The following is a 17,591-nucleotide window of genomic DNA, read 5'->3' on the forward strand; positions in this document are numbered from 1 at the left end:
GGTGGTTGCACAACATTATGTATGTAATAAATACTACTTAATTATTCACTTTTCAATGTTAATTTTATGTTCTCCCATTAAAAAAACAAACTTGAAAATCAGCTCTAAACCATTCTAACAGGTTCAGAATCTAATTCCAGTTAGCCTTTAACTATACCACTTTAAGCCAACTAAATGGAGAACAAGTCAGGTAAAAAACTGACTTGGAAGGAAGAGTAGTAAGTCTATCATTCACTTAGGGAACATTCTGAAACACGCTATTTAATGACTTTTGCCTTTGCTGGAACAGAAAATGGCAGAGGTTAATTTACTCAAGAGAGCTGCTTGCCTAAGCCTTTATTGAAACCATTATTTTTAAAGTAAAGAGAAAAGCAGAGGAAATTAAACTTCCTCTTAGATCTGGATGATGATTTTACCCAAAAGAAACATATAGGATCTCTGGGTCAGGTCCAGCCTTCCTGTGGCAGAGACAGACTTAGTTAAGGACATAAAATATATTGGGTAAAAGATAAATATCCGGAAGGAATGTGGTTCAACAGTCTGAAAGAACTTCACATTAGCTATCAGTCTAGACTTAGACTGATAAGTGTTTCTCTACAAAATTTACCCAAAAATTTGATGGCATCACTGATTACATTGAAAAATAAAAGTCCATTTCACAAAAGGGTGAAAAGCAAGCAACAGTACCTCCAGATAAACACTTGGATATACAAAGCTTACTATGTGAAATGGAGCTGACAGGTAAGAAGGGAATATCAGATCATCTTAGGTACCTGCTGGTAATGTAATATAGAGAAACAGGTTTGGCTTCCCATTTAATGAAACCCATGAAACATCACACATAATCTTAAATTTGGGAAGAGAAAGCTACATGTTACCAAGTACCAGTATTTAAAAAGTGTGAACAGAAATACTATGTGCACCTCCTACTCCATTTCCTATTCAGAGCAATCAATAATTACAAAAAATGATAGGTGATTACAAGTTAAAAAAGTGAGAAGGGAATTAGTGGAGGGCACAGAGACACAAACTTAATGTTTTATGATTAGCTAAGTGGCTTCCTCAGCTTTAAAAGGAATTTTAAAGTTATACCTGATTCCATCTATTGTCAAAGATGTTGCAGAAATATTGGTGGATATGACGCATTTTCTAATTCCAGGTGGAGGTGGCAAAAATATTCTCCTCTGTTGATCTAAAATATATGTAAAGAGAAAATACTAATTTACAACATGCATTTGTCAAACTCAAGTTTTGAAAAACCCATTTCTTTTCATTAAAAGTTGTTTTCTTCACCTCTTTAATTATCTTGAATTCAAAATATAATAGCAAAAACTATTTTTCCTCATCTTTCACTATTAAGATTTCTAGATCCATGGAATCACAGATGATTATTGCTAAAATTAACCCTACAGCAGAGTCCTTTATATAGGTCATAGCTCCCTTAGAGACTATTTAAAAACTGTGGGCCTCATCTCCATTAAAAGTCACATATGTACAGACACAAAAAAATTTTCAAACAATAACAGGGTGTTCAGGACTCTGAAGTCTATCCACGGACAACAGATTAAGAACCTCTCTATGCTTTAAAGATTGATTAGCTAAGGCAGTTTTTACTTTTTCATCAGGTGTCTGCCCAATTCATCACTCCATCTCTAAACAAGTAACACCACCCTTATTTCCACCATCCACACATTCTGAAGGGTGGGCCTCAGCAGCGATGCTTATAGTATGGTACCTTGCTCCTCTGGCCATAGTTTGTGGCACCAAGGATAAACATCTCCCTTCAACTGGGCCAGTCTCATTCTCCTGTGAATTTGGAATAACGTCCAAGAGATGCTCAATTTGATTAAGCCAGTTTCTTGCAAAGAGAAAGAATTAACTTGTGAACCATAGGGAAGTGACTAGTGTATATGGAAAGCGAATCTAAAGAGAATAAAAATAGAATCATCCATGAGAGTTCACAAGAGAGTATTTCTGGGTTGCTGGCAATTCTCAGGCCTTAGTGTAAAATAAGCAGAAAGGTGGATTTGACCAGACTTGCCCTCCTGCCAGGTTAAGCAGAGAACACGACAAGAGAGTTAACGTTTGCAAGGAAATGATTACGGCATAGGCAAAAGGAGATAAGTGATAAGACAAATCTCGATGCAATCTGAAAATTGTTGAATTAGGAACAGAAGAGTGAGCTGGCAGAGACAGGAAGTAATCATCAGAAAGAGGTTTAAAAGTGAGATCAGAAATGAAGATAATGACAAAGTCTACAACGTTAAATTTTTGAAGGGGTGGCCGTGCTGGGATGAAGGAAAAGATCACTTAAGCTAGAGAGGTCAAGCAAGGGATTTGGGTAGATCGTCTATTTTAATGACATCCAAAAATTAGGAGTAATCATTCCAGGGAGTATACAAGTCAATCGATTGGGGTATGAAAAGAAATCATTAGTATGTCTATTTATATTTCTCATAACATCCTTTTAAACTTTTTATTTTATATGTGTTTACTATTTTATGTTACATGTTAGAACAGTAAGTACATATGTATCCTTTAAAAAGAGAAAAATTTTAAATGCCTGGCTGCAATTTCCACAAGATATTTGGAAATTTGTCCAGAAAATTCACTCTTTCTACCTGAACAACCTCAAGTTCTTTTCTTTTCAGCAGCCAAGAAAATCTTAACCAAACCTGTTTTTAAATAAAGTACAAAACCCGTTTCCAAAGAAAATCTTAAAAAGATCCATGTATCCGCAATATATAAAACAGACCAAAGTTGAACTATTATGAAGAGGAAAAGGAGTGGCACAGACAAGCACAGTTTTAAAATTATGTTACTAGGCCAACTATCTCATTTTATAGATGAGAACACTAAAGCCCAGAGAGGTCAAGCAGCTTGCCCAGGATTTACATATAGACAGGCAAGTTTAAAACCAAGTCAAGTATTGCTGCTATTCTTCTAAAAATCATTCTGAAATTAATTTCACAAGTAAAAAAGTGCTAGAAAGGCAGCTTACACATAAGTGATAAAAATTATTTTTTAGGAGTTTTAGATTTAGGTAGCTCAGATGGTTCAAAGGAATCATATACTACTTTGCAGTTCAAGTTATATGTTTACACATTTATTTATTATTTATTGTCTATCTATTCTACTACAATGTAGCTCTGTAAGAATAAGGACTTTCTTTTATTGTTTGTGGTGGTAGTTACACAGGTATGTACATTGTCATTGTAGGTACATACGCCCAGTACCTACAATGGCTGGACCATAGAAAGTGCTCAGTAAAGTTCAATGAATTGATCAATTTAAAAATGCATGATATAAATAATAAATTGAGACCCTTCTACCTTTGAAATTCCACATTACCCTAAAATTTTACATAAATTAGAAATGTCCATTCTGAGCATATTTATGAGTAACTCTGTTTTTCAATTAACCCATGTCTAAAAGTACCTAATTTTAGTCTTCAATTCAAGCAAAATTTCAGTTTATCATTTTGTTCACTAGAGTCAATTAAAAAGTCCTGAAACTGCTGTTTTGACAAGACTCACGTTTGTTTCACATTTACATTTTACCCACATACTTTCACCATATTCCACAAGTATAAACACATGCCAATTTTATGTTTGTTTATAAAGGTTTGGGAAAAAGTTAAATACATATATCCTAAAGCACATTCTCACTTTCCACAAATAAAAAGGGAAACTGAATATTTTCATTAAGATGTAGCAATTCTCCTGATTACCTCCATGCAGCTAATAAGGTACTAGAATATAAATTAACGGTGCCGGGGGGGGGGGGGGTGGTTTGGCAAAGAGGCAGAAAGATGCTCCAAAAACTACCAAGAAATAAAGATACTGAGGAGAGACCACTTAACGCTCTTAATGGAGTAATGCTCCTAAGATACATGTATGTGACATATTATATGTTAAGGCCAACTGAAACGTCCTCATAGAATTTCTTGTTCCAAATTGATCCCAAAGCAGAAAAGTGTTTGAGAGAAAGTGTGTGTGTGTGTGTGTGTGTGAGAGAGAGAGAGAATATGTATATAAAAGGAACATAAAGCTATAAACAGAAATTGTCAATCAAAGGGGGAAAAAAGATGATTCTGGAACAGAATAAAAGAGGTACAACACTGCTCAGCTCAAACTCTACCCCTCCCCCGAAGTCATTTTTGGGTAAGTCAAAAATATCTTGAGAATTCTCACTAACACAGCTGAAAATCAAACTTCTAACATAGAGAAAAGGCTTGAGATAATCAGTAAATGCAGTTGAAAAGATAAAGTAACCAGAAGGGAGCTAAAAAATATGGAAGACATGCAATCCAACATAAGAATAATTGGTATCCCTGAAGTAGGAAACCAATAAATAGACAAGAGTTATATACAAAGATATAACACAAGAGAATTTCCTTGAAATAAAGAATTGAATTTGCAGATCAAAAGAGCAACTAAGAATAATTTATCTTGTTTGTGGTGGTAGTTACACAGGTATGTACATTGTCAAAACTCACTGAACTATATACTTAAAGCAGGCACAGTTTATTGTATGTAAATTATACCTCAATAAAGTTGATTTTTAAAAAGAGCACATAAAATTCCAGGAAAATTTTACTATAAAACACTCAACACCAAAAAATATTCTAATTAAAAACTATTGAACTTTAAGGATAAAAATAGAAATTTTCAGGCAATGAGACAGAAAAAGCAAATCACTTACAAGGAGGGGAAAAAAAATCAGGTTGGCCTCAGACTTCTCCGCAGCAACATTCAATGCCAGAAGACAACTGGACAACGTCTACCAAGTTCTAAGGAAAAGAAAGTGTGACCCAAGAACATAAAACCCAGCCAAGATGTAGCTCAAGTATAAAGGCAAAAGCCAGACATTCTTAAACAAAAGAACTACAAAAAAAAATAAAACCCAAGAGCTCTTCTATTAAAAAAAAAAAAAAAAAAGGGTTAAAATCTAGCCAATCTAAAATTAACCGAAAGTAACTTAGGAATGGAAAAACCATGGTAAAAGGATTGATAGTAAACACTGAATACAACTGAACAATGTAAAAATAACTAACAAAAATCAGAAGGGGAGGATATAGAAGAATATCAGTACTTAAGTGCTCATCTTTCAAATCAGGCAACAGATAAGATCTCCAATCAAATATAGTCTAAAAAGAAGATATTAACTTCAGCTTAATATTTTTCATCTTTTTAAACTTTAAAGCACTCTTTTATAAAATATTATCTCATGTGGTAAAGAAAGATATTCTTGAAGTTAACAATTCCTTCAAGTAAATTCAAGTAAAATTAAATACTTTTTAAAAAAGCAGCTAATAGTATAATCTCACTCTTAAAAAAAGTATTTCTGTCAAACTATCTAACTACTTACTTATCCTTCTATACGTACACACATACACATACACACACACACACACACACACAGATCTGAATAATGTTTTTTCTAATGTTAAAGATGGTTATTTCTGGATGGAGTTTGAGGTGATTTCTTTACTTTTACCTTTGTAAAACTGTACACTGCTTGAATTCTTTATAATGAAACTGTATTATTTTCCCTCAATTGAGTAATTTTTCTTAAAAGAGAGACACCAACTATTAGTTCTGCATAGTGGAAAATGGATTTTTTTTTTACTTTTCTATACTTTTAAAACTTCTACAAAGGGCAAAAAAGAAAAACAAAGGAGCATGTGTAAAATAAACCCATTTTTGTTAAAAAACAAAACACTAAACAATAAAATATATCTAAATGTATAATTAAAAGGTCAGAACAATATGCCTCAAAATATTAATAGTGATTATCACTTAATCATGTTGGTGGCATCTGAGTAAGTTTATTTTTCTTTGCTGATTTTATTGTTTTTAAAAAGTATATATTTCTTTTTAAGACAAAAGAAAATTTTTCCCATTTGGGGAGACTCCACATAGACTAAAAGTTTTTATGTGAAACTCACTAGCCTTATTCCCCCACATCTTTAATCTTAACATTTAAGGAAACTATCTTAGACACCTGGTACTTGCTATATTGAAGTAATATCTTTGGTTTGCAAGCAGAAGGAAGAAAAAAAACTATTTTTGGATTTATGCAATAATCTAAATGAGTAGGTTTTCCCCTTTTAAAATGTTGTACACTAATCCAAGGTAAAGCTCCTCTCCTTTTCTTCATCTATTCTGGAAACACATGTACTGTTAGATCCTCCACTACTGAATAAATAACCAGTTATCAAATGTAGATTCACCATGTGACCTCAGGAACATCACTTAGACTCTATCTGTAAAATAAAGAAATCTGATTATGCAAATATATATATGGGTATATGTGCATTTTTCTAGAAAAACAGCCAGGCTTTCATTACTTAAAAATAAAAATCTGAGATCCCCACCCTCCACAAAAGGCTAAGAAGCACTGAATTAGATAATTATGTCAGTGCTAAAAGTGTCTAATTCCATGCAAATAATTGTCACTTATGAAGTAACAGGTATATTTCAGTTCATAAATTTTTGTGAGGGTTCAGCTTTCCCTAAATGCATGACCAACCTGAAGGAGTGTAAGACCTAAACAAAAAGGGGGAAGTCAGAAGAGGGAAAAGGTTTGAGAGAAACAAGAAAAAGGTTCAGACATAGTGTTTGGTGCAAGACATTAATAGAATATCCAGCAGAAAGTAAAAAATCTGGAACTCAATTTAACAAATACTTAGTCAGGACTTTTTCAATGTTTAGTACTTGTCCTCAGGAAGTTCACAATCTTATAGAGAGGATGAGACAATCGTAACACAAGATAAATGTGTCTATTAAGTGCCACAAGAGATACAGTAAAGCACAATGAGGTTCAAATGAAGAAGAGATAAAAACCAGCTGTGAGGAGGGAAATCAGGAAAGGTTTTTATGGAGTTGGTTGCACTTGTGAAACAAAATAGCATAATTTCAACCAGTGAAAGGGGAGAATAAAAGGGAAAGGAGGAGTACAAGTTCAGGAAAGAGCAAACACAGAGTCACAAAAATGTTGTGGGAAGAAAAGCAATCAAAAATATCTCTTACATTTTGCGTTTGAGTGAACATCGCAAAGGGTGGGGTTTGGGGGAGTTCAGCCCAAGGAGCAGGGTCATATAACCCTGGTAGTAGAAGGGATACCACAGCACCTCTTCACATTTGACAGATGAGAATTTTTTATGTCAAGTAGGGAGGTATTTTAAGATGTCCCTTTAAAACAGTCAGCCACCCTCATGGCTAGCCCAGAAATAAGAGCAAATATAAAATATCCACCTCATAATTTTTACTTATTCACTAAACCTAGGTCCATTTGTACCCCCTCACTCCAGGCTATAAGCAGGAAACTCTTCTTCCCTCTCCTCACTCCCAAGTGCAAGTTTTCTGTTCCTGAAGCTAACAGAAAATAAAGGAAATAACATTATAATGTTATGTGTCTCTCCCCACAACCCAAAGTAGCAATAATAAAGAAAATAAGTGCTATATTGTATTTACCAGGCTTAGAAAGAAAGCCTTAGATCCCAGGAACCTGCCACCCTCTCCCTACTTCATCCAACTCCACCTCACCCATTACTTAGTACCTCATCAGCTCCATCTGAATGTCTCTTTGCACTGTTATAAACTGCTACAATAAATATTGTTATGATCATAATGGATCACCAGTAGCTCACCCTTACAGTGTCCTTGGAACCGGAAGGGAAACTAAAATAAACAAACAAAACCCTTCAATAATGGCTCTACTCACACCCAATCCCACATCTTTACCATTTACGCATATACACCAACAAAGAAAATCACATACACTGGGAATTAGGGCTGAAAGCTGGTTGAAGTCATACTGGAAGGATAATGAACACCAAGTTATTAAGTTGGCATTATAATTCAGTTGGTGATAGGAAATGGCTGAAGGTACCCAACAGGAGACTGACACAATCAGAGCTGTGCTTTTGGAAGATTATGTTTATCATGGCAGGTAGGATGGTAAATTAAATCAGGGAAAACAAGTTATCAGGATATGTTAACAGCTCAGGAAAGCAAACTGAGGATCCCAATTCTAATGATGACAATGAGGAAAAAAAAAAAAGAAAAATGAATGATCCGGACAAGATAAAGGTAAAAGAAAACCTGTAGGAGTTGTCACTTGTTCGGACTGTATGATCTAGGATATGATGCACAGACCAGAAAGCCCTGTGAGACCCAGCAGGTCTAGAGTGCAGGAGACTGAACTAGAGACAGCTTTCAGGAGTCATCACAAAGTGACAGGTGAATCCTAGGAGCCAACCTCTCCAAAACAGAGAATTCTAAGAAAACAGCAAGCTAAGGATGAAACCTTAGGGAACAGTCACATTCAGAGGGGAACAAAGGCCAGGGAGGGTGGGAAGACTTATAGAAACAGTGGCCAGGAGAACCAAATAATTATCCTAAACAACAGCATTTAAGGAGACTTAATATTAACTCAAAATCAAAATACAAGTAGAAAAAAGCCATGGTATTTGAGGAATAGGAGGTCACTAGCAACCTTTAATAGTACAAAAACTGAATTTCAGGAAGATAATCAAGAAGCAATGGCAGATAGAGAACATTATTTTCAATATGGCAGTAAGATGGAAAGAATGAAATTATTTACTTTATATAGAAAAAGAAACAATATATATATTGTTAAAAGTTAACAAAGCAACTATAACAGGTTTTGAATTATCTTATTAGTTATAAAGTAAATTATAAAAGTTAGTAGATAAAATCTCAAAAAAAACAATGAGAACATTAAATATCTAATAATGACCCTACAAATTCCCTTAAAGATGTAAAAATCTAAAATAGATCTCAGCGTTGAGAGCAAGGGCCCAATATCATCACAAAAGGGATTTCCAAAATAGCACATGGTCTATGGTTATTTACCAACACATATATTCCCGAACTTTTTTCGTTAATATAAGGATAAGAACCACCTACTCAACAAAAACAAAACTACACGTAAAATATAAAAACATTTAAATGCTTTTTGCATTACATTAAATGGTAATCCCAATCAAACTTCAAATAGGAGGCTGCAGGTTAACTTCCCTTTGCTTTTACAAGTCAAATTCCATAATAAAATAGTTTTATAAAACAAATTCTAAACCTCATTCAACAACATTTATTATGAACAAATAGAATGATAAGAGTTTGCATTTGCTCTTTGAACTTAAAAAAGAACAACATCGTACTTGAAAAGTAGACTAATGTGTGTAGCCACATAAAAAGAAAACAATCCACTGGTTTGTTTCAGTTATATCTGGATATATAAGATTTCTAGAAATTCCATGGCAGTGGCAAATTAGATTTGACTTATGGTACTACTATCAAGGAATTATAGCCTTAATTTCAAAAAATTACCAACAATATTTTTGTTCTGCTGGGAGAAGACATAGCCCACTCTTAACAATAGTAAGGGGGATAGATGTCCAAGGTCTTGAAAAAGTGAATGTGAAAAGACTTCAAGAAAAAAAAATCACTTCTCTCAAAGGGATGCTGGTTGGTTCTCCTAATGCTCTGTTTCTTCATCTGGGTGTTGGTTACAAAGGTGAGTTCACTTTGTGAAATTCACTGACCTAAACACTTAAGATCTGCACACTGTTCTGTATACATGTTATTATTCAATGAAAAGTTTTAAAAATCAAATTTTCTGTTCTAGTGAGGAATTACCTGTTGTCATAGATCCATAACACGGCAATATTAGCAAGCCATCTAGAGTGGTATCTTGGACATCATAATCATAATCAACAGACTCTGCCATCTGAAAAAGTAACTCACAACTTTTCTCGATTTCAAACTGACCTGAAACGAGGGGAGAATATAATGTCAGCAACCGAACAGCAAAATTAATTTAAGAATAAAAAAAAAAACCCTTCTAGATTAATATTGGTTTTGCATAATAGTTATTTTAAATCTCTCATTTGATCTAAGGTAGATGAACACATAAATTGTACTCAATCTCAACAATAATAAAATTAAAAATAGAAGAAAGTTTCCAAGGAATTTAAATCTCTAAAGGAATAAAAATGTTTATAATCATTAAGCCTTTCATCTTGCTAATATGGTATATTTGAGGAAGACTCAATAAAGTTAATCATTACCATAGGGGAGGCTAGTCCAGAAAATACTACATTTAGGTGTATTTCAAAATACTTAAGTACCTCAAAAAGGCTAAGAGATTGTTACAATGTCTCACTTCTGACATGGGTACAAGGCAGTGTAGAAGGTGAGCCATGAAATTACTCATATCTGTTAGTAGGATGCTGCTACTTGAAAAATCACACTAGTCTGAGATTTAACTATTCTATTTTTGACCTCCAAAAAAGGCTTGTCTATGAGACATGGATTCCACACCTTATGTACTGCTACCACACAATACCATCCCACCACTCAAAGAAGAAAGGAGATAGTAGTATGTCTTTTGAAATGATGAAATTAATCATTCAGATCCAGGACTGTTTAGTGTGGTTAACAGCTCTATATAAGATAGAGTAATAAAAATATTAATATTTTACCATTTAATATCTTGCTACTAAAAGGTCAGTGTATTTTACCTATGTTTACTAATGAGACTAATGGTTTTTAGGGCAGTGTAGAATTACCTTATGTATCTTATAATAGATATAATATCTAAAACTACTCAGAAAATCATAAAAGCCTAGGATAACATGAGTAGAGCCTAGATTTTCCAACAAAGGTAACACTCTATCATGGTGCCCCACTCCCTCGTACAAATAGTAAAATTTTTAAACCTGGTACTGAATGCTCACCAGTCAGAAAAACCAAGATGTCTCCAGCCATTTCATTCAAATGGATATCCATGGTCACTTTCACAATCTAAAGCAAGAAACACAAGCATAATATGCTAATGGAAATACAGTCCCCCCACCACCACCACCTCCCCTAGTTCCACAGAAAAATTAAATTTGGTTCTCGAAAGTCCTAGGACCTGGGACTTCCCTGGTGGTCCAGTGGTAAAGAATCCGCCTTCCAATGCAGGGGGACGCGGGTTTGATCCCTGGTCAGGCAACCAAGATCCCACATGCCGCGGGGCAACTAAGCCCGCGTGCCACAACTACTGAGCTTGCATGCCTCAACTAGAGCCCACATGCTGCAAACTAGAGAGCCCATGTGCCCTCGAGCCTGCGTGCAAACCACAACTAGAGAGAAGTCCATGCACCACAAAGAAGAGCCCACACGCCACAACGAAAGATCCTGCGTGCCTCAACGAAGATCTCGAGTGCTGCAACTAAGACCCGACACAGCCAAAAATAAATAAATAATAAATCTTAAAAAAAAAAAAGTCCTAGGACCTATGAGGGCTGCCATTAAAATAATAGAGACAAATGAATTATCAAACTACTCAATCAACTAGAATCATAGATACAGAAAAGACATAAAAAGGATGCCAAGTAATACCGCTTGAATATATGCAGTATTTTCTCTATCTCGTGGACCAATCAAATTGCAGAATTTTTCTCTGACCGGATAAAGCCTTCCAGGTATATCAAATATTGGACAATTTCCAAAGAATGCAGAGAGCTTGGCTAATTCCATAGTTGCTGACATCACTACGACCTTTAAATGCTCCTTTCTATTAGGAGACTTCTCCTGAAACAGCTTCTTCAATAAACCAAATAAGATGTCCTGAAAGAAAAGTAAATTTCTAATAAGTCACAAGTGTACATAACAACCAATTTATTTTAAATATTTTGCTCTCCTAACCAAAGGATTCCCATTTGAATAGATTAAAATGTAAGTAAGAGAAGGCAATTCACTATAGAGTACAAAGCTACCCAAAAGAAGTGAACTGTCTAATAAGTAACCAATACAGCAAAATACTCACTGTAGTTAGAGTTCTCTCATGGGCTTCATCCAATATAATGACGCTGAACTTGGTAAGATTTGGATCTCCCAGAATATATTTCAGTAAACATCCATCAGTCATGTATTTGATTGCTGTTTCCTAATGTTCAAACAGCAGAGTACATTAACATATACATAAAAATAAAATCACAGAAATTCATCCCTGCTTTGCAAACTAAATTTTCCCCCTCAGATGTACAGATACTAAGTGACCAAACTAATCTGATGAAATAAGAGTACATAAAATAGTCTAATAACATGTCTAATAACATGGATGGTAAATTACGAAACTTGTGATCTATACAGAGACAGGGATAAGGAACTAAGGTGAATATTCTGGGATAAAGCAAACTAAAGTGACCAATAAGGAAATACAATGAAGTCAGTGGAAAGTGGTTAAGATAATGCAATGACTTCAGGTGAGCACGTTGTGGGAAAACAATAATGAAATGGAATTCATCTCCCTGTCTCAGCTGCTATTTTAGAGGACTCAGGAGAAAAGGTAGGTGCACCATTTCTCTCACTCTCTTCTTCCTTGACCACTTTCCTGCTACAAAAATAGAGGCAGTCGACTGGAATTAAAACAAGGTGAGAGTAAGGTCCAGAGGAGGAATTAACAGCAATGATATCCATAAAACAAAGGAAGAAAAAAAGAAAGAAAAATCCCCAGCACTGACCACTAGGAAGGCAAAGACAGTATTTTGGGGAGTCATTCTTTGCCACTGTTGATGGCCATTCCTATCAGGGACCATAGGCAAATCAGAGATTGTTTTGTATCTGGTACAGGATTAAGAAATCCGGAAGGAATGTAAATTGTAGCTATGAACTATTGCCATGAATATAGAAGATGCTCAATAAATACTTGCTCAATGACTTTGTTCATTAAGCTGTCAGTTTTCCACTGACTTCAAGAATACAACCATACAATATGGATGAACCTTGAAAACTTTAGCTAAATGAAATAAGCCAGACACAAAGGACAAAATATTGTATGATTCCACTTGTACAGGGTACTTAGAATATGGAAATGTATAGAGACATAAAGCAGAATAGAAGTTACCAGGGACTAGGGGTGGGGAGATGGGAATGTGGAGTTACTGTTTAGTAGATACAGAGTTTTTGTTTGGGATGGTGAAAACATTCTGAAAATAGATAGCAGTAGTGGTTACACAACACTATGAATGAACTTAATGCCACTGAATTGTTCACCTAAAAATGGTTTAAAAATAATACAAATGGTAAATTTTATTTTATGTGTATTTTACTGCAATAAAAAAAAATTTTAAAGAATACAGATGTAAGTTACATGCCAAGGATCCTTACAACTAAAATACATGTGAGTCCTGTGAAAAATCAACATAACTGTCACATAAACTAATTGAGAAGGGAGAAAATGGGATGAATTAGACATCCCAGGACTAGAGCATTAACAATGGGCAACACAAATTAATTCTAATCTGAGGCTTTGTTTCTTTAAAATATAAATGGAATTTTGAAGTCAAAATCTTTCATCACTTTCTCACTCTTTCTATAAATTTACGGTACTTAATTAAATACAAACAAAACTTTTGTACCTTAGAGCTGCAATCATCAAAACGAACTTGGTATCCTACTTTGGATCCCAAAGTGCATTTCATTTCTTCAGCAACCCTCTGAGCAACAGATATGGCAGCTACTTTTCGTGGTTGAGTCACACCAATCATACCATATTGTGAAAACCCTATCAAAACCAGAGGTAAAAAAACACAAAAATATTAACAATTGCTTCCCATTAGAGCTAAATTCTTTCTGGTCAATCAATACAAACTGTTCAAGTGCTTCTAAAAGAAAACTCTGCCAATTAACAACACACTGTATTACATTTGCACCATGGAAATTTAAGTATTAATTAAAAATAAGAATACATATTAATAGCTGTTCTAAATGTATATATTTTAATTAATTTTTTTCAATTTCAGTCTAAAGATTTACTCTAAAGAGTAAGCCAAGAATTTTTAACCCCTAGGAATCCATAAAATTCCACACACTTCCTAAAATGGATTTAACTTGGCCACAGAAGTTTAAATATACCACTTTTCATAGATTCTACAAACATATTTTACTATTTTAATATCTTTGAAAGGGAGATGCATCTTATAACTGATGGCATTTTTTTGTGTTAATAGTATGTAAAATAGTGGTATGTCTTAATAGACGGCATCTAGGATTTGATGCATTAGAGTAAGGTAATATACACTATGAAATTTTTATAATATCCAACATAATTTTGCATTATACCAACCTTATGATAGAAAGTTTTACCGTATTGAAGGGAAAGACACCGTAAGGATAATTTGTTAGCTGGCTTGGTGTTAGGAGAGTCAAGGAATAAATAGTTACCTGATAACACTCTGGAGATAGAACCAAGAAATACTAATGTCAGCAGCAAATTATCAGTATATCCCTTCCCTCTGAAAATTATTTCAGTATCCAATGGTCAACAGTCTACTGCAAGACAACCTTATTCTATAGCACAGAATCAACATCTACCTATAATTCTATTTGGAATTATTATGATAACTGAAAATGCCATTTCAACTAATCTTTAATAAGACTGTAAAAAAGCAAGGAAGATGTAGGGACAGTGTGCCAAGAGAAGAACTGGGACTGTAAAACAAATGATGGGCATTTGCGTAATACAGAAGTCCTATTAGCTTTTAAGAGGATATTTTTAAAGTACTCCCAATATTTTCCCAGAATAAAATTACCTGCTTCATATAGATATTTTGGGAGTTGAGTTGTTTTACCACTTCCTGTATTTCCAGTAACAATAAGGAATGAATTGTCCCTCACAGCTTGAATAAGCTTTTTTCTTTGTTTTTGAATAGGAAAAGTTGGAGTAGTTCCTCCCTCCTGTGATGTGCATCCTTTATCTTCTGTAATGACAGGGGGAAAAAATTGTGCAATTCAATGGCCTGTAAAGATATCTCTGATTCAATCTCCCAAAACTGAAAAGGAAATGACAATAGAAATTCAGGGCTGGAAATAATCAACCCATGACTCCTCAGTTAAATCACCTACATCCAATTTGCAAGCGAGGGTTTATAAACCCACAGCAACTTTTTAGTGAAATCAACTTGAGCATTTGCTAATGCATGACTCAAAGTAGCTGACAAAGTTAAGCCTAGCACAAGGCAATGTATTTGCAAGCATACCTATACAGAAGTACAAAACCCAATTTTATTAAACAATAGACCAAAACCTGGAACACAGCAGAAAAACTCTCAGCTGAATTAAAAGCCACCTGTGTTTGCTTCTGATTCACGGTTCAAGTTAGGTCCCTGTTCAGAATGACTGATATCCCAGAAGGCCAAGTGGTGGGTAACCATGGAAACTGGCTCCTGGAAACTGGCTCCCTCATACCGTACCCAAAGGCAGGCTGGCGGCCCGACGAAGGGGCGGAGGGGGGGAGGGGGGAATGGATGGGTAGAGAACAAAGGCTTTATGAGCCCATTTAAGGGCAGAACGCGTCTCGGCGTTGGGGTTCACTTTTTTGTCCCCCAGCAGGGTTTTCACCCAACTTGGGTTTGGGACCGCCCCCCTCTAGACCAAAGTCCTCACTGGATGCAAAGTTCGCCTCCGGCTTGGAGAGCGACAAGAACGCTGCGGCCTCCCCCCCTCTACTCTCCTCTGCCTGCCTAAGGCGGACTTTTATCCCCCCCAGAACCCCCATGCCATAACTCCCGCTGGCCTCCGTAGTGTCCCGCGGACCGCACCTCTATCCGCGATGGGAACTGCCGAAGGCCACTCTTCTTGGAGGTCTCTTGATTGCTCACCTTCCTCCTGCCGCCTTGGCGCCCTGCCCGCGACGGCGGGAAACCGGGACATAGACCTGGCCCGGAGCGGAGGTGAGCACGTCCACCGTTCTGGAAAGATGGGAGGAGAAAGGCGAAGACGCGCCCTGATGACGTCAAGGTGTTTACTTCCGCGCGTGCGACTCGAGCGAGGGGAGGAGGAGCTATTCGATGACGTGGCGCGAGGCGTCCGGAGAGCTGTCTAACCCTCGCGACGCGGCCCCGAGCAGAGGGCCCACCCTCGAGCGTTTCCCGCCAACCGCCGGCGTGCGCTGCGGCTCCGCCGGCGAAGCCAGCCCAGAAGTCCCGAAAGGACCCCTCCTGGTTCTCCTCTTGTGCGCAAAAGGGCCAGGCGACACCTTTTTTTCTCAATGGTTACTGCAAGCCTATCCTACCTTCACACACCTACCGTGATGTGACCCTTTGCCAGGCGCTGGAACCATCCTAGAGTTCGGCGTTCCACGACATTCTCACCTTGCTCATCCTGAAATGACCTGTTCAAGGCACACAGCTCATGAGTTGCAGAGCTGAACTTCTAGTTCCGTAGTGTCCAAAACTTACGTCCCCCACGCTGTCCAGTTCCTTCATAGGACCCTGCATTTTAATTTATTTCCATGTTTATTTTCTTCCTCTTTCCCCCAACTAGACGCAAGGGCGGCAACTTTAGAAAATCATGGTACATGGAGCACAGCAAAGTGATTCAAACTGGACCGTCAATATTTTTTGAATTCTCTGATGGATGAATGAATGATTGATCTCCAGAGGAGTTAAGCTCAGTTTTAATGGTTGTGGATTCCTTGGAAACCACAAGAACTGAAAAATTAAACAGATATACAACAATTGGGGTGGGGTGAATTTTCAGAAAAGATACTTTGGGAAGCAGGTCTTTCTGTTATAGAACCTTACAATTTTGTAAGTAGTGCCAGTCGTAACAAAAATCCATGCAAGAAGATTGTTTCTTGGACTTTTCAATCATTCCTGCTGTTAGAATTAACCAACAGTTACTCCCAAAGAAGACAGCTCAAGTTGTCACTTTAACTAAAGTTCACTATTCTCCTATCCAGCCAGGCTTCAAAAGATGTCATTGGCCCCCAAGATTTTTCTGTGCTTATTTCAAATATATGTATACCAACTCCTTTTAAATGGGACTGATTAACATCTCCTAAAATGCAAGTGAGTGAGAGCAACTTGCTAACAACTTTATATCTCCAAACCTGGGAGCTACAGGAATAAATGAGATAATAGGAGAACATCCCAGATTTCTCTCATCCATTAAAGGAATCTCCCAACATCCTGCATTCTGTTAGAATTCAAAATATCACAACTCAGAAAAACCACAAAAAGAGCAAAAATATATTTGTAGTATAGGCAAGGTATTGGTGAGTACAGGGCATGGTAGTCACTTTTAAGAAAATGAGCAGAATCATTTCAGACCAATGACAGTTACCATTTATTGAGCACTTAGCAGTCAAACATGTAATATAAATTTTTTCACTTATTCTTCACAAAAACCCATAGGTTTTTATCACTAATTTTCATATATGGGAATCAAAGCTCACATATTTGCCTCAAAACAGAGGTAATACGACTAGATTTCAAAGTCACACTAATACCACTATATTGTAATGGGAGATGGAATTATCTAAATCTTGGTGGCTAATATATTTTCTTCCAATGTTTGTAAATCAACTATTATAGAATGACTCCATTCTCGTATGAGAACCACATAGAGTATCCAGAATAAAACCTGCAAGCCAAGAATAAAGAAAAGTAAAAGTGAAAAACTCAAATGTTGTTTAACATTGTTGATTTTAAAACCAAGGACGTTTAAAACATGTCACCATTAATAACCACGTGCTCAGAGCTATTCCATATTGAAAGAACAACACCTATT

General features: G+C 36.1%; 1 protein-coding gene across 3 annotated transcripts in view; it reads right to left on the bottom strand.

Annotated features, from left to right (window-relative positions):
* DHX40 (DEAH-box helicase 40) overlaps window positions 1–15,812 on the bottom strand; it is a 51,789-nt gene extending 35,977 nt beyond the window's left edge. For 2 of the 3 annotated variants that reach the window (XM_057536494.1, XM_007190287.2), the window contains exons 1-8: window positions 15,620–15,787; window positions 14,612–14,779; window positions 13,439–13,584; window positions 11,845–11,964; window positions 11,418–11,645; window positions 10,769–10,835; window positions 9,669–9,800; window positions 1,093–1,192 (exon numbers count right to left, since the gene is read on the bottom strand). In XM_057536494.1, the coding sequence (XP_057392477.1) occupies window positions 1,093–1,192; window positions 9,669–9,800; window positions 10,769–10,835; window positions 11,418–11,645; window positions 11,845–11,964; window positions 13,439–13,584; window positions 14,612–14,779; window positions 15,620–15,731 (1,073 nt within the window). In that variant the 5' untranslated portion in view covers window positions 15,732–15,787. Of the gene's footprint in view, window positions 1–1,092; window positions 1,193–9,668; window positions 9,801–10,768; window positions 10,836–11,417; window positions 11,646–11,844; window positions 11,965–13,438; window positions 13,585–14,611; window positions 14,780–15,619 lie in introns of all 3 variants that reach the window. The other variant, XM_007190288.3, reaches the window with a different exon arrangement.
* Between the last annotated feature and the right edge of the window lie 1,779 nt (window positions 15,813–17,591).

Source organism: Balaenoptera acutorostrata, chromosome 20 (genome assembly GCF_949987535.1).
Source record: "Balaenoptera acutorostrata chromosome 20, mBalAcu1.1, whole genome shotgun sequence".
Classification (NCBI taxonomy): domain Eukaryota; kingdom Metazoa; phylum Chordata; class Mammalia; order Artiodactyla; family Balaenopteridae; genus Balaenoptera; species Balaenoptera acutorostrata.